The 24,559-nt window shown below is 49.2% G+C and overlaps 1 protein-coding gene across 1 annotated transcript in view; it reads right to left on the bottom strand.

The window, feature by feature from the left end:
• Positions 1-23,889, bottom strand: part of OPRD1 (opioid receptor delta 1) — a 29,977-nt gene extending 6,088 nt beyond the window's left edge. Inside the window, exon 1 of the mRNA XM_090271520.1 lies at positions 23,292-23,889. Coding sequence (XP_090127646.1) covers positions 23,292-23,530 — 239 coding nt within the window. The 5' untranslated portion in view covers positions 23,531-23,889. The remainder of the gene's footprint in view (positions 1-23,291) is intronic.
• Positions 23,890-24,559: the final 670 nt, after the last annotated feature.

The raw sequence follows: 24,559 nt of genomic DNA, 5'->3' as shown, positions 1-24,559 counted from the left end.
ACACTTAATCCACTGAGCCACACCAGCCAGGGCTCAGGATGTTTTTATAGTACAAACTTCTGCCTGACTTAATATATGTCTTCTTTTCTCTCCATTTGTCTCTCGCACTCATGTAAACTCCCTGAAGACAAGGGGCTTTGTCCATTTTGTTCCCTGCTGTATCACCAGCCCTACCAATAGTGCCGGGTAAGTAGCAAGCTTTCAATAGCCATCTGTCGTACAGTTCAGGTCTCATCAGCTGTCACGGGGACCACCGCAGTGGCCTCTCCGCCCCACAATTCATTGTCCACATAAGCTGGGGTGCTCGCGATAAAAGGCAGACTTGCTCAGGGCACTCTTCTGCTTACAAGCCTTTTGTGGTTCCCCATTGCCACCTGGATAAAATCCAAACTCCTCACACCAACATTGCATCTGCGTGGGGTCCTTCCCCACAGTGCCTTCCAGCCACATCTGCAGTTCCGCAGACTTTCGATCGCGCACACCCTCCTCCTAAGAGACAGCCACTGCTGTCTTCTGAATTCTTCCAAAGCACATACATGCATCTAGCTTTATATAAAATTTTATTTCTGCCAATGTAATACCACTACATAATGTAAAAAGTCACATAGTACTATAATCAAAATAGGTGTCCCTCTGCCCCACCCTTCCTCATTCCTCTGTCCTGCTCCCCAGAGGCTACCACTTTTCATGTTTTCAGTTATTCTATTAGTGACTATCTCCGTAATTCTGAACAGTATGCTTAAATGGCTATTTCCTTTCTATTTATTTGTTTATTTTAGAGAGAGGGGACGGGAGGGAGAAAGAAAAGGAGAGAAACATCGACTGGTTACCTCTCACATGCCCCCCACCCAGGACCTGGCCCACAACCCGGCATGTGCCCTGACCAGGAATCGAACTGGCATCCTTTCGATTTGCAGGATGACGCCCAACCCACGAAGCCTCACCAGTCAGGGCTTAAATAGCTATTTCTTGATGCAGCAGTTTTAGACAGCAATTGTTGAAGTTTGTATTCGGTTAAGCCAGACTATGCAGCAGTAACAAACAATCCCAAAATCTCACGGCTTAACACAATGAAGGTTTCTCACCCTTGCAGAGTTTCTTCAGTGTCTCTAGGACTATATTCCACGAGGCGATTCAAGCATGCTACAATTTTGTGGCTCTGCCTGAGGCCTTCTTGATCACCAGGAGGGAGAAGAGACAGCTGCAGGGTCATCTAAGCTCTGGACGAGCTGCAACATTGCACTTCCACCTGAGGCAGACTGAGGAAAGCTGGTCATGTGGCCCCAACCAACAGCAAGGGGCTGAGAAGTACAATCTTTCCTGTACCCAGAAGCAGGGACAACCAGATATTACTGAACACTAGTAACGGCCCCCACAACTCCCTATTATGGTAGGTGAGGATTAATTCTCTTACACTACCCAACTCCACATCCCTTCTCCATCTTCTCAATTTTTTAATTTTCAGTTAAATTGAAAATCAGTGTTTATACTTTTTTTTTTTGAGGGGGGTTACATTCTTTTGACTTTGTAGACATTGTCCACCACTGAGCCAAATGGTATGCTATAATTACATTTATTTTCTACAGCAGATTTTTTTCCTAGAATTATTAACTGCCACCTTTTTTTCATTTGCTGTGTGCATATTGCTAAATCTCCTCAAACACTCCAGTCTTTTCCACACAGTCATGTAATCTACCAGTTCCTTTTGTTTTCCTAGCGATCTACCTCCTGGAGCCTCCTCCCTCCTCTGCTTTCAGTCTGGGAGTGGTTGATTTCTAAATCAGCTGTACCCCCGCCCTTCTGTGTTACAGCACCTGTTCCGTGGCTTGCAAGCCTTTTCTACCTTGGTTTATGCCCTCATTTTGGTGGAGCACATTCTTTAGTCACCTCCTAAGGAAGGACACATAGAAAATAAAATTTTTACTCTTACATGTCTAAAAATGACTTTCTTCTATCCTCACTTCTGATTTCTTTGACTGTATAAGGAATAGTAGGTTGGAAATTGTTTTCCATCAGAATTTTTGAAGGTCTGGTTTCCTCATCGTCTGACTTGCATGTTGCTACTGAGGTATCTGAACCATTCTGATTCCTGGTGATTTGTATGTAAGCTGTCCTCCTCACCCCCGAAACTTTTAGTATTGTCTCTTGATCCCTGGTATTCTGACATTGGTGATGATGTACTTTTGGGGGGTTCTTTTTCATTTTTATTGGGCCCTCTCTGTCTGGAGAGTCATGTCCTTCACTATGAAATGTCCTCATTTCATTTACTTAGTCATCCTCCCCGCTCTGCTTTGTCTGGTATCCCTGGACAATCCTCTAGTCAGACACTGGGCCTCCTGGATTGATCTCTAATTTTCTTTTCTTATCTCCATCTCTTTGTCTTTTTGATACTTCCTCTGAGAAATTTCCTTTTCATTATCTCTTACCCTTTATATTGACTCTTTAAAAGTTATGGCTCTTGTGTTTTATTTTCTCAGTGCCCTTTCTTCTATTCCTTTTTTATATAACATCTTATTTCATGGATACAATGTCTTCTCTTATCTCTCTAAGGATATGATAGTTTTTGTTTTCTGTATTTTCTCCTGCTCTCTGCATTGTCTTTTTGCTACAAATGCTTTTGTTTATTTGTCTGTTTTGGCTTTTCTCGTCTATCCTGGAGACTTCCTTCAAATACCTGGTGATATGTGACTCAAAGTAGATCTTTCAGTGAAGCACTAAATAACTGATTGGCAGGGGGGTGTGTGTGTGTGTGTGTGTGTGTGTGTCGGTGCAGGGGCTTTTTGAACTTGATCTGGTGGTTCTCACTGTAGGAGGACTGAGCAAAGATCTGGCTTGACACTGGGGGACATCTAAATATCAGTGTTTGTAGTTCTCTTCTCTGGGGCCTTCAGAAAAGAATCTTCCCATCTCCTGTCTGGCAACAGACGACTGGCTGTCAGGATCCTGGTAGCAGAGATAGAAAAGGTATCTGGGGGTCCCTCCATTTTTCATTTGGTATCTCACTCTGACCTTTTCTGTGTCTGATGGCCCTGAGTTCAGTTTCTCCAGGTTAACCTCTCTAGGGAAAAAACCTTGACCTCCTGCAGGATTGACCTAGGTGTGCAGGGTCCAAGAGTGGGAAGCCTAAGGGTCTCACTGCTCCCTCTATAGATCATCAATCCCCTACCCCTGTTTTCAGTCCCACACCTCACCCCTGCTCAGCCTGTTACTGCTCTTCCAATTGCTTTTCATCATCCAAATATGTGTTGACATCTCTTAAGGAACATAAACTGAGGCATAACAGGTAACGTGACTTACCCAAGTCACATGACCAGTAAATGGCAGAGCTGGTATTTAACTGAGGTAGTCTCACACCAACACACCTGGTAATAACTTTGCACTAATCTCTCTCTCTTTCTCTCCTTCTCGATCCTCTCCCTCTCCCCTTGCCATGTGGGGACACAGCAAGGTGGCAGCCATCTACAAGACAGGAAAAGAGTTCTCATCAGAAATTACCATGCTGGCACCTTGATCTTGGACTTTAGCCTCCAAAACCAAGAGAAAATAAATTTCTGTTGTTTAAGCCCCCCAGTTTATGGTATTCTGTTATGGCAGTTTGAGCTAAGATAAAACGACATTTCTGCCAGGTTGGAAAGAATGAGAGGAAGTCAGTCACATGAAGCTAAAGGGGTAGGCTGTTTCAGACAGAAAGAACAACAGGTACAAAGACCCTGTGGCAGGAAAGAGCTTGATGAGCTGCAGGAATAGACAAAAATCAAGTGTCTTTAAAGGGTAGTGAACCAGAGAGGAAACAACATGGTTGAACCTTAAGGCTACTGTGCCAAGTGAAATAACCCAGACACAAAAAAGACAAATACTATATGACTCCACTTATATGAGGTTCCTAGTCAGATTCACAAAGGCAGAGAGCAGAACAGTGGTTTCTAGGGGTTGGGGGGATGGGGAGGGGGAGTTATTTAATGAGAAGAGGGCTTTGGTTTGGGAAGAAGAGAAGAGTTCTGGAGACAGATGGTGGTGATGGCTGCACAACGGTGTGAATGCACTTAATGACACTGAACCGGACACTTAAAATGGCTAACATGGTAAATTTCATGTTATATGTATTTTATCACAATAAAAAAAATTTTGTGACTAATAAAGAGCTGTCCATTTTCTAAGCTGGAGAATGTGGTGAGGGAGTCCTTCAGGGCCGTTCAGATCTTGGCTCCACCACACACTTACCTGTGTGACCTTGGATAAATTACTTTACCTCTCTGAATCTGTTTTCTTGGTAATTTCAGTGTAATCATGCTTTTTAGGAGCAAAAAACATGTGAAAATGTCCAGCTTACTAGCCAGCATGTAGACAAGAGCTGACAGCCCTTTTGGTTTTCTTTTTCCTCTGATAGTTTCTGCTCTTTTATCATAAGCTTCAATTCTAATAATTGGACTCAAACCTGGGGGTGAGGACATTAAGCTCTGACTGAACCCACTGAGATGCACTGGGAAACCCTTTCCTTTTTTTCTAAATCAAAATCCCTACTGGCTCCTCTTGAATTATGCAGCTGCTAAGGAATTTGCTCCCAAATATCTCAGTCCTGGGCGAGGCTGCCTTTATACGAAACACTGAGTTTCAGAGCTCTTGAACCCATCCCGTCTTCTGTCAAGCAGCCCCATTGTCAGGGAAGATCATTACCATCCCTATTAATTTTCCTTCAATTTGAAGGAGATTGGGCGTGCTCTGTGCCTGGAGCACAGCCAAGGCCACATTAAATCTGCACACCCTCCTGAGCCTCTGAAGAGCTGGGCTTTGCAGATGACAAGTAAGCTCCTTGTAAGAATGTTCTCCCCCAGGCAGACCCAGGCCAGCTGGTTAGACTGGCTGATGTCTTCATGCCCTGCACCCAGAAGAAAGCTAAAACATTCCCTCCTCTGTACAAGTTCTAGATGGGGCTGATCTGACAGCTTTAGGTGGGTTGTTTGTTTCCCTTAAGCAATATTCTCTGAGTGTCTTTTCTTCCATGTGCCAGGCACTATGCCAGAAGCAGCAAAGGCATGATTCCATTTCGTCCTCACTGCAACCCTGAGTGTTAGTACCATCCTCATTCCACAGAGGAGCTAACTAAGTTAGATGGCTCACTCGAAGACACATGGCTAGGAAGTGACAGTGACAGGATGCAAACTTAGCTCCACGCTTATAACCTCTCGGGTCTGTGCTTTGCTGTTCACTGTTCCCAAGCCTCCTTGCCACCTGCACTGCCCTCTCAAACATTGGCCATGGCAAGGAGCCCAACCCGGAGGCCAGGGGCGGCCTGATTCCATAGCATGCATCTGGCTTTCACACGATCCTCGCCCCTGCTACATCCGGGGGGTTGGAGACAACCTGCTCACAATCCAGGTGGAGTCGGGAGAGACAGACTTACAAACATCAGAACAATGTCACAGGCACAATGACGGGGCCCTATGGGACAAGGGGGAGACATCAATTCAGCACAAAACATACACCTCTGGTCACAAGGGGGCAGCAACCAGTATTTATAAACAACTAAGTGTAAGGTGTTCTCAGGCATGATTGTATGCACTCCTTCCTTATACCTGTGTTTCTTTTGTTTTTTTAATAGGTAATAAACACATGTTGGGCATTGACTATGTACGAGGTACTGGGGAAGTGTTCTGCATATCAGTTAATCCTCCCAGAACCCCCTACAGGGTAGACAGTATTTATTATTCCCAATTTATAAAGAATTGGCCCAGAAGTGCACAGTTAGAAAGAGGCTGAGCAGAATGTCAAATACAGTGCTCTTCCCTGAAACCCCAGTACCTTTCTTTGGCTTCCACCTCCGCTTCTCTCTTGTGGACCCAAAGTACTCCGCATGCCCCTCACATACTCTCTTTGTCCATTAAAATATAAGCTCCCCGAAAGCATGGCATTGGTCCTGGTCACCACTCTGCTCCTAGAACTCACAGCAGTGCCTCACACTAAGCAGGGGTTCCAAACACATTTGGTGAACGAGTGAAGGTCAATGAATCAGCCTTCCACTAGACTGGGACGTCCTTCAGGCAGAAAGTGTCCCCTTCATCCTATACTGAGGGGGCACAGTGTTTACTGGAGGACTCCTTGGGGACAGAGGGGTCAAGGTGGCCTGATCCTCGGAAGGAACAAGCCACAGAGTGAAGAGTTCAAACAGGGACATTCCTGCCGCTCTCCGTTCTTCCCTCAACCTGAACCAACCCAAGGCCCCTGAAGGACATCTGGGCCTAACCCTGTTTGCCCTGAATCTGAAGTGACTCAGCTCTGCGGCAACAAAGGGAAATATTGTCAGAGCATTTATCCAAGGGAGCTCTTTTGTTTTCACCTAAAGCAAGGGGAATTTTTTCCCCATTTATGCGCAAAAGCCCTTGTGGGCCAAAGTCAGGGCAAGAGACCTAAAAACCAAAACAATAACAGCAACAGCAACAAGGTAAGAGCACCAATCCCGAGTCTGATCGCCCTTGTACCCGAAGAACCAAATCAAACGAAGTGGCTTCAGCCTAGATCAAAATTCATTTGATCCCAAACAGCATGGATTGCTTGGAGTACTTAGAATTAATTTCATTCCCAAATGCTTTTTGAGATCTCAAAAATAACAGCTGCTCGCTATAAAATGTTCAAATAATACAGAAGCATTTAATTAAGAAAGCTTAAAAACCATCATTAGTATTACAGACCATCGTTACAGATAACATACAAACACACATACTCCTGTTTTATATCATTGAGATCCTGCTCTAATACTGTTATATAACCTGCTTCTTTCTCTCAAAAATATGCTGTGACCACTTTTTTATAATCATAGATACAAATTAATATAATTTGTGGTGACCAAACTAATTATTCTAGTGCAGAGATCAACAAACTTTTTTCCTGTGGAGTCAGAGAGTAAATATTTTAGACTTTGTAGGCCACATAAGGTTACTGTTGCATATTCTTTTTTTTTTAACCCTCACCCGAGGACATGATTGATTTTAGAAAGAGGGGAAGGGAGGGAGAGAGAGGAAGGAAAACATCTATGTGAGAGAGAAACATTGAGCAGTTGCCTCTTAGACATGTGCTCAGACTGGGGACAGAACCCACAACCCAGGCATGTGCCCTGACTGGGAATCGAACCCACAACCTTTCAGTTTATGGGCTGCTGCTCCAACCAACTGAGCCACACCAGCCAGGGCTACTCTTTTTTTTTTTTTTTTCTTTTTAAGAACCCCTTGAAAGTATAAAAACCATTTTTAGCTCAAAGACCACCCAAAAATAGACTTCAGGCTAGATCTAGTCTCACAGATACTAAAGCTCTCAAATATAGTTACTTAATAAATCCCCTGTTGAAAGATATATAGGTTGTTTCTGCTTTTTGTTATTATAAATAATGCTGTCATAAATATCTTCATGCACACAGCTATCTGATGGTCTCCTAGAGAGAAAAACAAAATCCTAGAACCTGAGCTAGAAGGAAACTTCATAGTGAGGGTGTTCCCTCTACGGCACTCCAGCCAAATGGCCGCGCAGTTTCTACTTGAGTGTGTGGAAGGCAGGGAACTCACCACCTGCAGGCCAATCTACCCCATTGCTGGGGCAACTCACGGGGCAGGCAAGTTCGCTCTTTCCTTCCTTCCTTCCTTCCTTCCTTCCTTCCTTCCTTCCTTCCTTCCTTCCTTCCTTCCTTCCTTCCTTCCATCCTTCCTTCCTTCCTTCCTTCCTTCCGTTTTAGCTAACGACTGCCTCCTTCTTACCTGGCACCATTTTTCCTGGTTCTGCCCATGAAACCACAGACTCTAAACCTAACCCTTCTCCCTTTCACGTGTTGGAAAATGGAGATATTAACAGTACACAACCCCATGCAGCGCGGTGAGACCTGAGTTAATACAAGTAAGTGCTCAGTACACATTAGCGCTCATGGCTGGTTAATTAGCTGCCTTCTCAGCACTGTGGGCCCTTCTGGGAGCCCATCCTGGTTTCTCCTCGTGTGTTCATTACTGTGATTATCTAGGTAAAGAGGACACCACCTCTTAGGCTCGTGGAGGCCCCGAGATGATGCAGGTAAATCACGCCAGGGGCACACAGAGGGTGCTCAGGCCTGGCATTCTCCCATCTCTCCAGGCAGCTATATGAGGCCAAATTCATTTTCTGTGAGGTCTTTAACCTCGCTGCACTAACACGGACATATGCCCCAGTTAGCACAAATGGCTTCTGGGGACAGGTTTCCAGGTTTCTGCCCCGTGGCTGGCTGCATCCACCCATAACCAGATGTGGCTTCCATATATGTCTTACCCAACTGGCATCACAGCTGGCAGAACATCAGCTGAAGCCGCACCCTCTGTCACACATGCCCCCCAGACTGGCCTCCCCAAATCACAACTTGATTCATGTCCTTCTACTTCTAAATCACTCCAGAAATTCCCTGCTCCCTGCACCTCCACATTGTGGGTCAGGAACTTAGCAGATACTGTCACCACCAAGGCTTTCATAACTGTAGTGGTTTGAAAGTGGCCCTGAAAAAGACAAGACCACATCCTGACCGGTGTGGCTCAGTTGGGTGACATCCCACAAAGTGAAGGGTTGCCAGTTCGATTCCTGTTTGTGGTGAGAACTGATCGATATTTCTCTCTCACATCGATGTTTCTCTTTCTCTCTTTCTCCCTCCCATCCTCTCTAAGCATAAATAAATAAAATCTTTCTTAAAATTTTTTTAAAAGACAAGCCTACATCCCAACCCCCAGTACCTGTGAATGTGACTTCATTTGGAAAAAGAGTCTTTACAGGCGTAATTAAATTAAGACTCTCCCGATGACACCACCCTGGATTATCTGGGTGGACCCTAAGTCCAATGACAAGTGTGCTTGTAAGAAAAACACAGGGAGAAGAGGTGACGGCCATGTGAAGACAGGAGCAGAAATCAGACTGATGCAGCAGCAAGCCAAGGGATGCCTGGAGCCACCAGAAGCTGGAAGGGGCGGGGAAGGTTTCTCCCCAAGAGCCTTCAGAGAGAGTGCAGCCCTGCAGACATTTTTTAGGCTTCTGGCCTCCAGAGCTGTGAGAGAACACATTTCTATTGCTCTAAGCCATCAAGTTTGTGGCAATGTGGTACGGCAGCCCTTAACACAGCACAGGAAGAAGCACAGAGTTTGGCACCAGACGCACCAGATTTAAGCCCCAGCTTTGCCTCTAACTAACAGTCTGATCTTGGGCGAGTTCTGACATCTCCGAGGCTCAGTTTGTTCCTCTGTGAACAAACTGGGCATAACAACCCTGCCATGTGAAGGTGTGGAGAGTGTTGAATGAGTTCATGCCTGTGGTGCCCTAGCACACAGCTGGGCACACTCACATAACAGTAGCTTCTCCTCTTGTCCAGATGGGGAAAGTGGGCCCAGAATGACACCTGCTGAGCTGCTCTGGGAGCCCCAGGAGCCTGATTCCTGTGCTCATCCTTGGTAACCTGCCACCGTTGGGGTGGGACACAGAGCCCCGTGCTGGAACTTCAGCACTGGAACAGGCTCTGATCTGTAACTGTGAATTCAAAACCCCTCTCCCACTTCACAGATGTGAAAACTGAGGCCTGGAGGGGGAAAGACCTAAGGCACAAGGTTACCTAGAGTACTAGTTCTCCTGACTTCTGGGAGGCCAAGTTCTTCCTACTTCTCCAAGCTGCCCTCCCAGGAGCCCAGTCCCAGATGGGGGTTTAAAATAGCTGAGGCCAGAGGAACAGGGGGCTTCTGTCCAAGGCTTCAGAATTCCCGAGTGGCCCTGGGCTCTTAGTGGATGCCTACGTTCTAGGTTCCATGTCCAGTGATTACCCAGGGTAGGGTAGGTCCATGGGTAGAACCGCCTCCGTCACGGTCTTTATCTCTGCCCACCATCTCCATCACAGCAGCTACACAGCCAGACTCAGCACTTACTGTTCTGACCATGGCATTTACATGGATGACTTCATTTAATCACCCCAACAACCCTATGAAACTGCTACTATTATCGTCCTCATACTCAGGAGGAAGGTGAGCCTTGGAGAGTGTACTGGGTCGAGTAGGTGCCCCCCAAATTCATGTCTACCCGGAACCTCAGAATGTAACCTTATTTGGAAATAGGGTCTTTGCAGATGAAATTCATTAAAATGAAATCATACTAGGTTTGGGTGGGCCCTTAATCCAATGTGACTGGTGGCCTTATAAAAGGAAACACAGAGACACACATAGAGAAGGAACACAGGGCCATGTGCAAACAGAGGCAAAACTGAAGTGACCCCGTGGCAAGCCCAAGGGAGGCCAAGGGTTGCCAGCGAGCCCCAAAGCTAGGAGGGAAGGATTCCTCCCCAGAACCTCGGAGGAAACGTGGCCCCGCTGGGTTTCAGACCTCTAGCCTCCTAAACGGTGAAGAATACATTTCTTGAAGCCACCCCATTTACATAATTTGTCACAGCAGCCCCAGGAAACTAACAGAGGGGTTCAACATCTTGCCAGCCATGGCCTAAAATTGCTGCACTCCCCAGCTCTCCCAACAAAAGGACTTTTTCATCAGGACTATAGACCGTTAGCACTGAAAGGAAAGGTGGCTGGCGGGAGTGTCTACTGAGCACTCACCAGGTGCCAGCTGCCCTGCAAAGTGCGTGCCACATGTGTGTTCATTACCCCACTGAACCTGCACAATCACCACAGGAGGCAAGCATTATAAACCCCATTTTACAGGTGAGGAGCGTTGAGGCTAAGAGGGGTGAAGTGACCCACCAAAAGGGCCTCAGCTGGGAGTGACAGCGCCTGGGTTGGGCCTCCAGTCCCTCTGACTCCAGAATCCACACTCCTAACCTCTAGCACAGTTCCATCCCTTTGTTTTACAAATGAGGAAACCAAGGCACAGCTAGAGCAGTGATCACAAAGGCTCTGCCCACTGTGGGAAACAGCTTAGATAAGGCAGCTGCCAGCCAGCGGGGGGTGGGGGGGTTCGGTGGGGGGTTCCCCCTGTTTGCAGACAAAGGGCGGTTGCTCTTCAGACTGGCAAAACAAGGCAGCTGGGCAGCAAGGGCTGCAGGCTCCGCCCCTGCCCACCATTTAACAGGAGTGGCGGGTGGCCAGAAATTAATTAACTGTCTCAGTCTGGCAAAGCCTGAGGAAGGAAAAGTGGTTAATTATAATGAGGTCCAGGGAGTGTGTCACAGGAGATTAGCAGCTGGAATAAGGAAGCACAGGGCCCCTGAGAAGAACATGAGTAGGGAGGCCGGCCAGGTCAGCAATAAACAGGGCAGACTCCTTGTTCAAAAACCACAATATGCTCGTGGAAGCAGGGAAGAGGTCTTCTCCACCGCCTGGCCCTACTTCTGGCTTAAGGATGGCCAGACAAAGTGATGGGGCAGCTGGACGTAAGGGAGGCCCCAAGGAAGCAGAGTTCCTCAAATGTGACTTGTCACCCCATGGGTCTCTGCAAGTAGGACATGTCCCTGCTACAAACTTCTACTGACAGGACATCTAGGTGTCAGCCCCTAAAGTGGACTCCAGCTATGAACAAAGGATTGTCCCTAACCCCACATCTATTCATTTCAGGAGGAGAGAAAGAGATGAGCTATCACGTGTTTGAAAATGCGTGTGGTCCCTGCTCTGATGGGGGCCCCCTAGGGCACTGTGGGGACACAGAGGAGAAGTACCAGCGAAGGCCACCTGAAGGCAAGATTCCCTACCCTGGGAAGGGTTATTGCAGAGAGAATAGAAGCCTGAGGTCCCTGCACATTTTATTTCCTTCTCGTTGGGGGATTTTTATTATATATCCCAATTCAACAGAGGGAGTCCCATTAACAAAGTGTCAACTAGGTATTTAAGGAATACTTAGTGATGGCTCCTTAGGACCAGGGATTGAGCTGGAAAACAGTTCCTGCCTTCCAGGAGCAGCCAGTGTGAAAGGAAAGGCAAACATAGGAACAAACAATTACACTGCAATTAGAAAACGCTGTTTCATGACCATCTGTTTATGTGAGCGTCTCCCCTCTTTCTATATGACAGGCTCTGGACGGACACACTTGATTTACATCATTGCATTTAATCCTCATAACAAATGACTGTGGTAAGCCTGTGGCAGAGAGAGGGTGAGGCTCAAGGAGGCAGGGAGACTTGCCCAAGGCCACACAGTACCAGAACTCAAGCATGGGTTAGTTTTATGTATCAACTTGGCTAGACTATAGTAGCCAGTTATTTAATCAAACACTAAAATCTAAGTATTGCTATGAAGGTGTTTTATAGATGCGGATAACATCTATAATCGGTTGACTTTAAGTAAAGGAGAGTATCCTTGATAATGAGGGTTGGCCTTAAGAACAAAAATGGGGTTTCCCATGTAATTCAAAAATAAAATTGAAATTACTGTGATTAACATGTTAAAAAACAAAAACAAAAACAAACCCTGAGGTTTCCCAGAGGAAAGGGAAAGGCTCCCTGTGGACCACAGCCTCAGCTGTTGCCTGAGAGACCCCAGCATGCCAGCCTGCCCTGCAGATTTCAGACGTGCGGAGCCAGACCCCACCATCACGTAAGTCAATTCCTTGAAACGTATCCTACTGATTCTTTTTCTCTGCTAGGACCCTCACTGATACAGACCTGAAAGCCCATGCTCTAGGCTGAGGTGGGTGCCAGGAGCCACATGGCCTCCTTACCTGGAAAAGGACAATGACAACCACACCAGGTAGGGTTGTTGCCAGGGTCAGAGAAAATGAGAGGCGATGTGATGAAACCAAGCGAGGGAAGTCTCTGCGGTCAAGCACTATCACTGGTGTCCTTGGGCAAAAGCCTAACGTCTCTGAGCCTCAGTTTCTTCATCTGTAAAAGGCGCACATTAAATTCTTCCTGCCTCCTAGTGTGCGGTAGAGATTAAATAAGATTTTTGCATGTAAGGGCTCCTGTACGAAGTCTAGGACCAAGGCACATGCTCATTTTTTTGCCACAGCTGTAGTTGGTAGTTTCTTGACCATTTTGAGTTCTTACCATCACCAAGGAAAGGTTCCAATCCCACAATTCCATGGAAAAATATTGCTCACAAGTTTATCATTTATAATGACCCTGTGTGGATGCTACACTTTGCATAACCTGTCCCCCACCCACCCGGGCACACTCTTTGAGGACAAAGGGGCAAGGCAGGCCCTGTGCAGAGCACTTTACCCACATTCCCTCCTTTGACTCGACACCCCCCCCCCCCCCAGGATGGGGTATCAATCAATACATACCCACTTTGTTCACAGAAGCAAACTGACCCAAAGAGGAGGTGCTGGTCTGGGAGTGTAGAAAGGGCAGAACCAAGGTCCAAAGTCAGATGTTCTAGAAAGCCCAGGTGTCCCACCTCTAGGCCTTCGGCCAGGCTGTGCATTACATGTCACATCTCCCTCTGCCTAACACATGGCAGAGTTTCATTTCTGTTTTATTTACTAACAATTTATTATTTTAAAAATTTTACAGACCCGTCTACCTTGCTCCATGGCCTCTCCCAATCTCTGGCCGTATGGAAAAATCATTTTTCTACTGTTGGAATCAGAGAGTATCATGAGTTTGACCTTCTTCATGGACATTGCTCCATAGACACTTGGCTCACATGGATTCTGGGAGGCAAGGGGCCCTTGCGTGCAAAGGCTGACTGCCACTACCAACCATGGCCCTCAGCAAACAAGTCACCACCTCTGAGCCACCGTGTCCTCATCTGCCAGATGGAAAGAAGTATGGTGCCAACCTCACAGAGTTGGGAGAATTAAGTGAGATAATACATGAGGCGCTCAGCAGAGATCTAACCACCTTGTCAGCACTAGAGAAAGGTCAGGGACCTAATTTGGGTGTGAAGCCCCATGGAGCCAATCTGCCATGCTTTGCTGTTGAGCCCTCTCTTATCTGGGAGGACAAGGCTAAACAGGTGGAGGGAGCACCTGGAGGCCACCTGCCCCTCCCGGCAGGACAGCCCCCGGGCGTGTGCAGGGCTTTGCTCCCTGCCTCCAGGAAGGAATGGAAAATCACTAGATGAGGGGCATTTCCTAGCATTTCAGGAGGATAAACTTTTGTAACCAAGGGAAATAGATTTACCTCCATCTATCCTGCAGGGGTATCTGGGCTGGCCTGGAGAAGCGGCCTTTCTCCCTCAGCTTAATCCCTCTCTCTGGTGCCCAAGTGCTAGGCAACCAGCCAAAAGACATCATTATCACCAACAATTTCCTGTTATGGGCCAGGCTGTGCACTAAGGCCATACAGCTCCTCCCTTGACCTTTGCCCTCACTGTACCCTCTACCTAAAACACTTCCTCCCAGAAACAGGCCTCTGTTAGTTCCTCCTCCTCAGCCTCACCACAGCCCTGCCAGGCTCTCCCCCCCATGCCTGTTTTAGTTGACTTCATTGCCCATAGCCTTGGTCTCACGTCTGTTTTTTCATTGTCTTTCTTTTCTCCACAAGAACATCATCTCCATAAAAGTAGGGACTGTGTCTTGCTCACTGCTGCTTGCCCTGCGCCCAGATGTGTCCCTGGTACTTAGGAGGGGCTGCTGAGTGGATGTTTACCACAATCCTGCCATATAGGTGCTTTTCTTTCCAGTGTACATTTTCTTTTTTTAATGTATTCCTTTTCCATTACCATTTAGCCCCCTCACACCCCCACCCCCACAATCCCCACACACTGTTGCCCGTGTCCATGAGTCCTTTTTCCTCTTTGCTCAACAGGTGTTTTTCTATCATCTCCATTTCATGGATGAGAAAACAGGCTCAGTGAGGTGAGCTCAAGGGTGGGATTTGAACCCCAATCTCTCTGCCTCTGAAAGATATAGCTGCCTTGCCAGCTGCTGGCCCTGCCCCAGGAAACTTGGGGTTCCGAGGGCCTATCAGGTGTTGTCAATGGCCCCCAGGCTGGACTGCCCTGTGCAGGAACCCACTTCTCATGCTCCCGGGTACTATTATTTCCAGCACCTTGGTTCTCCCTTAGCCCGGGTAATCCCAAGCATGGAAAGAGATATAAGAAGAGGGAGCAAGGGGTTAGGAAAAGCAGGTTCCAGTCCTGACTTGGCCACTAATTCGAAACACACAGAATATCTCCAGGCCCTAGTTTCCTCACTTGTAAGTCAGATGGGCTGAACTTCACATGCAAGGTGGCAGAGGCCAGGGCAGTGGTTACAAGTATGGGCTCTAAAATCGGAACAACCTGATTTCAACCTGACTCGGGGACTTGGAGCATGTTATATTACTTCTCTGAGCCTCACCTTTCCTCATCTGTAAAATGGGGCTCACTCCATATGGGTATTAGGATGAAATAAAATACTGTATACACAGCTCTAAGCAGAGCACCTGGCATAGAATAAGTGTTCAATAAGGAGAATCATCATCCATGATTCAAAATTCTACGCTGTGATGAAAGGTTACTTCTGCAGGGAGAAGAGCGAGGCTGTTTCCACCTCTCTCTGTGTGATGTTCACTGAACAGGGCTTTTTGACCTCAGAGGACTTTGAAGTTTGAGTTCTTTCCATTTATCAAGAGAGATTCGGAAAGCTACAAAAGACACAATTCTTTCCGCACACACCCACCCAGGCCAGAGACTAAGCCGCTGATTTCTGCAGCTGCACCGGGAGCTATAAATCAACAGAGCACAACCCAGACGCCCCATCCCACCCCATGTGCCACACTGGTAATGGGGCTGCTGAAGCCTGCATCATGCTAAATTGCTCATTTAAGCCAGGCTTTCTGCTCTACCCACCCCACGACTACCCCTCTTCCTGGGCATGTTATGATGGTCTGGGTAGCCAATTGGATTTAGAGGTCCCAGGACTCTGAGTTTAATGAAATCATGCCTTGCCCTTGCACAGCCCCCTTCCTCTCAAAGTCCAGGCGTCATCTGCCAGGAAGGGGAGAAAGGCAATCTGAGATCACAGCATCTGAGAAGCATTCTGCAAATCTCAGCCTCGGTGAGTGGAGCCAAGTCTCATCTTTCCTCCACCCAAATCTGCAGTGCCAGACCTGCACCCAGGGATGGTCCAGTGTCCTCTTGCATGACACAGCAGCCCACGCCTTCCTGGAGAGCTTTGACAGTTGCGAAATTTCTTATAGAAATCATAGGAGATGGGCACAAACGTAAGTGTTCAAGAATGTTCACAGATGTATTATTTAGATTGGCATAATATTGGAAATAACGTAAGTCTCCCCAAATAGAACACATTCACATAATGCAGCCATCAAAAAATCATGTTTTCAAAGAACATTTGATAACATGAGATTGTGCTTGTGACATAATGTTAAGTGAAAAGGCAGCTTACAAAATATTTTATGTAATGTGATCATTATTTATAGTGTGATCCTGATGTCATTAAGACACACAGAAAGGGGGGTGGAGAGAGAGAGACGGGAAGGAAATACACCAAAATGATAAAGCTTTTCTCTGAAATAACTACTGTGTTATCTTTATAGTAAAAGAATATTTCTAATATTGAACTGATAAAGTTCCCTATAGTATCTACGCAATAATTCTGTTACTATGGGGGCTCAATAAATGTCGATCAAATGAATGAGAAGCAAGTCGCACTCCTCTTCTAACTAGATGTAATAGAAAATGTTTATTGAATACTTACTAAAAGCCTGGCTCTGTGCTGAAGTCCTTTACACCTTGCCTCCTGAACTTCTCATAACCACCTTATATGGGTCTGTTGCTACTCCCATTTCACAGACAAGAAAACTGAGGCTTAGAGAGGTTGTATATAGCAAGTGGCACAGCTGGTCAGTCTGACTCCAATGTCCAGGCTCTCAACAGCTATTACCCCACACAGAGGGAGGCCTCAGAGGTTTGCGATCTGCTCTGTTCTCCCTTCTCTAACAGACACCCCCAGCTCTCACCCCCATTCCCCTTGTGTCTCATGGACGGCAGCAGCAGAGTCAGAGTAGAGTGGTTTTGGAGTCGGAAAGACCTGGTTTGCACCTGTCTGGCTGTGCATGGCACCTACGCCCTCATCTATACATGAGAATCTACAGCCCCCATTGCAGAGTCATTGAGAAGCTTGGACAGGCCTCTGGCATGTGGCAGAAGCTCAGGAGGCTCCTCAGTGCTCTCTGTGACTCCTCTGGACTCAATCCCTTGTCTCTGAGTCACACACTCCCCAAGGAATGAACCCAAGGCCTGGGAAGTGTTGGCTCGGAGGCAAGGCCAGGAGACAGAGCAGGGACACCAGCCAGGGCTACTACTCGCTGTCCCTGCTCCTCCTCACCAAAGGTCATCTGGCCTAGCCTCCTGCCCTCTTGTAAGTCCAACAGTGCTTCAGGGGACAAATGAGGTCAGGGTTTCAGTGACCAGTCCAAGGTCACACAGCTCTCTTCCTGAGCTGGCCTCTCCCTACATTGAGGCCCTCCCCATCCAATCCACCTCACAACCAAATTCATCCTCTTGAACACCATTCTGGACAGACTGATTGCTCCCAAGTCCTTTCTCCCATGGCCTGTGACCCAAAGCTGCCTCATTTCCTAGCATGGCCACCTTACCATGGGACCTGAGAACCTCTCCAGCCCCTGCTCCCACTGTCCAAACTTGACACTGGAGCCTCAGTATGACCTCTGGCCCTCAACACAGTCCTGCCAGGCTCTCCTTCCTCAGTCCTCCCTCCCCACTCCCCACCAGCATGACTCCCTCCAATTACCTGGGGCTGGTCCGTGGAGTTCCTCTAACATTTGCACCTCACTGGGAATTTTGGAAAGCAGAGACCATAGCTGGTGGATTCATCACTGGCTCTGAAGCCTGGCCAAAGCTAAGCACATAGCAGGCACCATGACAACCGTGGTGAGGAGGACACCTGCTGGCAAGGCCTTTCCGGCTTTTGTCCCTACGGCCTCTCCATTGCCACAGCCACTCAGCCCTGGTAAGCTCAGCCACAGTGAACTTCCCTGCCCTCTGCAGCTCTTGAACATCCACCGATCCCTTCTTTGCTCATGCTGTTCCCTCTGCCTGGAATGCTCCACCGAATGTGACCGCCCAGGGGGTCCTGCGGGGTGTGGCTGTGTTAAGAGCCAGAGGCCATGCTGAGGTTTAAGCTGAGAGTCTGGGAGTGGGAGCTGGGGCTGGACAGGTCTGGCAGGGGTCAGCATCAGCAAATGCTTGTTGAGTGAGTAAATGTGCAGACGCTGCAGGAAGTCGGAGAGGGCCCGAGGTGAAAAATACAGCCAGGCCTCAGAGCCTCCCACTCCACGTGCCTGGAGCAGTGGCAGGAGTGCTGGCTAACTGAGGGCTCACGGCGGGGGGGTGGGGGGTGCAGCTGCTGGGCTGTGGCCTTTCACTCCCATGAGCTCACAATCCTCCCAGTAATCTACAATGATCACCCCAGCTTTACAGTGAGGCTCAGGGGAGTTAGGCTGTTTGCCCAGGATGTGATTGAACTGGGATTGAGACAGAACACAACCTGAGCTCCAGCTGTGGCCTTCAGGACTGCGCTGTGTGCCTCCCTGGGGTCTCTCCTGGCCTAGGAACAATGACTCTGTGGCCCCAACCCAGGCCACAAGAGAGGGGAGGGAGACAAAAGGCAAAGAGTTTATGCCGGGCCCCAAAAAGGCAGGGACTCAGAGCTCCCGATTCTGAAAAGCTGACACCTGAGCACCTCCCAGTAACGCCTGGCACCTGTGGAGGAGCAGATCCCGTCGTCGCAGTCTGACCCAGCCCCTGCTGCCTGGCTCGGCCTCCCCTCCCAGCTCCATGCTCCAGTCACCTGGGATGGCAGGGAAAACTCCACTTTATCAACATCATCTTATGTTTAGGAAAAAGGTGCCTATGAGGCAGGTACTATAATCTACATTTTACAAATAAAGAAACTGGGATGCGGAGTGGCCGTCCAACTTGCTAACAGATCTTAGTAGGTGGCAGAGCCAGCATTTAATACAAAGAAACATGAGCTGAGGGAGAGACCCAGGGGCAGAGAAGCACAGAGCCTAAAACAGAATCAAGAGGAACAGGGGGGCATGGTGAGGGTGGAGTTAGGTGGTAAGAGACATAGCAGGGTGCAGACCTGCTGAAGCCAGGACCAGGGAGAAGTGGAGGAAGGGAAACAGAGCAGTCTGCGGAACAGACCGGAGGCCAAGTGGAAAAGCACAGACTCTGTTCACCTACCTGGATTCTGGGGCAGGCAGACCAGGAAGCTCTGGGCCATGTAGAGGGAAGATGAAGTGATGTGTCAGAAATCGGGGGGTGGGGGGCACCTCCCGCTAAGCTCCTCACCCTCCATCTTGCCCAGAGGACTGCCAAAGGGAACTCTGGGATGCCATCCTTGCTCAGGACACTCACTCCACCCAGAAACAGGGATTGTCCAGCACCTGCTCTGAGGACCCCGGAATCACCCACCAGCCGAACTCACATCACAGGACTAAGGAGTGATGCTCTGCTTAGGGACCAGACGTCCTGAAAAATCCTGCTCACACTTCAGGAACCACAGGATGTTTGTTAAAAATGCCATTCACAGAGGGCCCTCTCTGCATCCAGAAGAATGAGTGGGTCTCTCAGGCAGGCCCACAAAGTGGGGAGAGGGCTGGGATGTGAGAGGAAAAGGAATGGAGGGTGCTTCGTGATGTCGGATTCTGAGATCCCTGTGTTCTTGTTCTTCAGCACCTCATCCATGTCGTCTTCCCGTCAGAAGCTCCTCCCTCAGCTTTCTACTCAGTTACCCCTTCCTCATCCACCCGTTCCTCAGAGGCCTCCTCTGAGCTCCCCATCCAGGTGAGACCCTCCCAAAATCGTGGACTTCCAAAGCCCCCACAGAGTCTTCCACAGCTACAAATTTAAGCCTATTGGGTGAAGAGCCAATGAATGTGGCTTCTCCCACCAGACTCTAAGCTCCATGAGGGCAGGGCCTATGTATTTTTCCCTCCCCATTTCCTCGTCTCAGCAGCCAGCACAGAGCAGACATAGAATTTTCTTGAAATAGTTAACTCTTTTCATTCCTTCACACAGAGACCGACCCTCCCTGTTCTCAGCAAGCTTGAAAGGCTCACATACAACACGTTATCATATTTAATCCTCACAAGCCAGGATGCATTGTATTCCCACTTTACAGGCAAAGAAATGAGCTTCAGAGGTGAAGTCATTAGCCGGAATATACAGCAAGAATGTGGCTTTGAACTCGGGATTTCAATTTCAACATATCTGGCTTCAGAGCCCCAGCTCTGACACTACACCACACTGCTTTCCTGCCCCAGGGGGCCTCTGGATCTTCCCTTGCTAACCTTCCTTCTACCTCCAAACTGCCTAAGCTCAAGGTTGACAAGCAGAATTCATTCATTCATTCATTCATTCATTCAACCAATAAACTGACTTGCTTATTGGTTGTGCCAGCCCCTGCATGGGGGGCCAGAGAGACAGACAGAGCAGAGGTTTTGCTCTGTCCTGGGCTCCCCACGCCCACTGCTCTTGGGACTTTGCCAGCAGAAGCCGAGCCCCAGGCAGCCGCCCTGTCACCAGTCTCCCACCCAGTGGGGAAGGACTAACTCTGAGCTTCCCTCATTCTCCTCCCCCCAAGGACTGCAGCCTAAAATACATGGGCCAAATACTGTGTAGGCTCATTTTGTCTCCATCATCCTCTGAGGATTCTAGGACAAGAGGAGGGACAGGATTCTGCCCCATCCTTCCATGCATTTCTTTGTCTGTTCCCTCTCCCAGGCAGCTCTGGAAAAGGTTCTGGACTTGAAGTCACAAGCCCAGGGTTCAGCTCCAGGTCTAGGCTAGCTGTGGGCCTTTAGGAGAACAAGCCACCCTGCCTCTCTCTGAACCACAGATTCCTCATTTGTAAAGCAGGCATGATGATAATGATGCTAATGGTTACCTGACAGGGAGGTAGGTGAGGATTAAATCATTCTGACCCAGATACAGTTATCACATAGATGGTTGGCCAGGGAAATGCCTTAGCAAGTGGGGACCCATGGGGCGTAGCTGCACTGCTGGCAAGGTGTACTTGATGTGATTTGGGAAGTATTGGTTGGGGGTAACCCTAGCAGGCTGAGCCCAGGGCCTTCCCTGAGTAGACCCCCAGAAATGAGAGGCCTTCCCCCAGCTCAATGGCAGTGGGGGCACCAGCCAGAGGCTCTGGGGAAGAGGCTGGGAACGGGACCGAACGCACTGGAGCTCAGCTTTCCCCAGGCTAGAGCACCAAGGGCTCCCCAAGAGAGTGTCTATGCCAGGACCCTGGAACTCTCAGAACAGTAGCTGCTCTCAGGCCCACCTTAGGACAGGTGCCTCCCTCACTCTCCTTTCTTTAATCGGCACTGGATTCTAAAGGACCTAGAAAATTCCTCCTCTTCATCACACAGACAGCTTCCACTTACTGGGTCCAGGCACCAGGCACCAGGCTGGTACATTATGTATGCTCTCTCATCAACACCTCACAAAAAACCCTGTAGAAGGTCCTATTACTACCCCATTCTATAGGTAAAGAAAGTGAGGCTCAAAGAGACTAAGTGACCTACCCAAGTTCATGGCAGACCTGGGATTAATATACACCCAGGTTGGCCCAACTCTAAAACCCAACACTATCTCCAAAGGCAAAGTGGAAAGAATCAGTGCCAAAGACACAAAGCAAAGATCAATGCTGGGAGAATCTGCCCACTGTAGCTGGTGATGCTTCATTGCAAACACAGGAAATTCTTGTGTCTTCCACTCTTCCCGGGGAAGCAAAGATCTCCCAGAGATCATGGATGCCCAAGCCACCTCAGCACCCACACAGCCATCCAACACTGTGCCCCAGTGCACTGTGCTCTGTCCTGCAGAAACCCTGCACTTCCCCGTGGAGAAGACTGAGTCTCTACCCTTCAGAAAGAGACACTGGGGCAGGGGAAATGGTTGCCCTCGCTCTGATGGGCATCAGGGACTGGGCTGAAACCACAATTCACATCTCCAACTTCCAGGTCCACAATCTCCCTCTGCCCTGCCTGGTGGCACCACAGCCCAGAGAGGTTTAGGGCTGGGCCCTTGATCAACCAGCACAGAGGACCCATTTTCAACTAGCGGTAAATACCAGGGCATCTTTGTTATAAGAATAGGAGTTTCCTTTCAATCCTTTTGCCCATGCCTGAACTAGTAGAGCTCAGTTGGGGAACTGCTTCTGGGGCAAGCCGGTGATGTTTTAGACTCTCTGAGAGGTCCACAGATATTGAGTTTCACTTCCTGATGTGAAAGTACAAACTCCAACCCAGGCAAACCACTGCTGCCTTTGGCATAAAATTTTTTAAAAGAGCCCTGGCTTATGTGGTTCAGTGAATTAAGTGTCAGCCTGTGAACCAAAGGGTTATCGGTTCAATTCCTAGTCCAGGCACATGCCTGGGTTGCAGGCCAGGTTCCTAGTTGAGGGCACACAAGAGGCAACCACACATTGATGTTTCTCTCCCTCTCTGTCTCCACTCTTCCCCTCTCCCTAAAATAAATAAATAAATAAATGATATCTTTTTTGAAAAAAAGACTATCAGAGGAGAGGAGGAGGACATGGGAAGGGCATTTGTGAAGAGGATCTGAGGCTTCTCAAAATCACAACCAGAGCTCCTGACCAGATGGCCACTGCGGACAGGAGCAAAGAACTGACTGGCTGACCCACAGCTGATGCCCACTGTACCTAGGCTCTCCTTCAACACTCACACACACACACACACACACACACACACACACACGTACACAAATACAAGTGTCCAAGGCCATTCTAGTAGCTCCCCTCCCTCTAAGGTTTCAGGGGTTTGACAAGAAACAACATATGGTCACGCTCTCACACAGAGAGAATCACAAACTGACAGTGTGGGACAAGCACACACCAACACAGGGTTCCCCACCGATGATCACCAAATGTAGTTTGGTAAGTGCCCCCTCAGCATGGAGCAGATACACACACACTGTCCTCTGCCCCCACCTGCAGAGACGTCCTATATACAGCTGTTTCCCCAGAGGCCCACAGCACATCCGACATCTCCCCTGCCCACCCCTATGGGTTTCAGAGGTCCAAACAAACAGTGCATTTGTACTGTCACCAACACAGAATCACCCCCTCACAAGCTGGCAGACACACAAACTGTTGCCAAACTGTCCCACAGAGCCCGATGCAGAAGTAAGCGAATGCCAGCAGATGATCAAATGTTATTTAAACACACACACACAGGCACACCACACATGGATAGAATGCAAATTCCAGCATCCTCCTCTCAATGGAAGTGGTCTTCCTGCTTGGCCCCATGCGCCCCCTGCAGGAAGTACGGAGGTCCAGGGAGTCTACGGTCCGAGGTCAGTGTCCCAAGTCCGCAGTCCCTACACTCCCCCGGGCCCAGGTCTGTGGCGCCAGTCGGCAGCGGACTCACCGGACGATGCCGAACATGACAAGCACGTTGCCCAGCAGCCCCACGGCGCACACCGCTAAGTACAAAGCGGTGATGGCAATGGCCAGGGCGAGGGACGAGGCGCTGCGGGCGCCCGGCAGCCCCGACGCATTTGTGCCAGCGCTGGGGAAGGCGCTGGGGAAGGCGCTGGGGAAGGCGTCTGAAGCCGTGGCATGGAGCGGGGACTGCAGTTCGGCGTTGGTGGAGGAGGCCGACTCCATGGCAGCCAGGCGGCCGACGCCGCGTTCCTCTCCACCGTGCGCCCTGGGCGCAGAGACCAGGGGCGAGGAGCGCGCCAAGGGCCCAGGCCGAGGCTGAGGCCCCGACGCCGCCAGCTGCAGCGCCCCTGGCCGCCTCGCTCCCTCCGCGCGTCCTTCGCCCACCTCACCGCCCGCACCGGCCCTTCTCCGGAGCCCTACCGCCCGCTCTCCTCGCCCGGAGCGCTCTGAGCTGGGAGCCTCTGCGGGCTCCTCGGACGCGCCCGCCGCGAGCACCACGTGGCCCGGAGGCGGCCTCCAGTCTGCGCCCGAGACCGGGGGCGGGTGCTGCACCACCGGCTTGGAGCTGGGCCGAGGAAGCTTCCCAATCCCTCCCTAGAGACTCTCCGTGGATTCGAATGTAATCCACCCCAACCCCCTCCCCCTGCCCCTTCCCACACCACTTTGCTGCTTTGGAGGCAGGAGGACCTGGAGGTGACTTCTGCCTCTCACCCCTGTACTAACAAATAGTGATCTCGAGCGAGTCACTTGACCTCTCTGGACTTCCTTATTCTCGTCTGTAAAATGAGAATAATCACACCACCTGGCACAGAGGGCTGTTGGGGAGATTAAGATGCTACGAGTCAAGAATTTAGCTCAGTGCTGGGCACACCGTAAGTGCTCCATAAATAAGCATTATTACCCCTGGTTTTCTTGCACCCCATTCATTCACCCAACAGATTTTGGAGGGGATGCTGAGTATAAGATCTGGGTACTATTGGGGATCTGCTAGGGCACAAAACCAGAGGCAGCCCCTACCTCAGGGCAGCCCAAGGGAGGAGAAACAACCACCTAAAATCACACCAAAACAACCACCTAAAATCACAAATTGAGGAACGTGAAGGAAAGCAAGGCTTTCCTGTGACAGGGACTACAAAAGCCACAGGGCAGGACAACCTCCCTGAGGAAATGACCCTTCAGGTGAGATGTGAGGTTTGGGGAGTAACTAACTGAGGGAAGAAACCAGGAAAGAGCATTCCAGGCAAAGCAATC

The sequence above is a fragment of the Furipterus horrens genome, unplaced genomic scaffold, assembly GCF_987537825.1.
Source record: "Furipterus horrens unplaced genomic scaffold, mFurHor1.1.pri manual_scaffold_3, whole genome shotgun sequence".
Classification (NCBI taxonomy): Eukaryota; Metazoa; Chordata; class Mammalia; order Chiroptera; family Furipteridae; genus Furipterus; species Furipterus horrens.
This window is presented reverse-complemented; position numbering and strand designations above follow the sequence as displayed.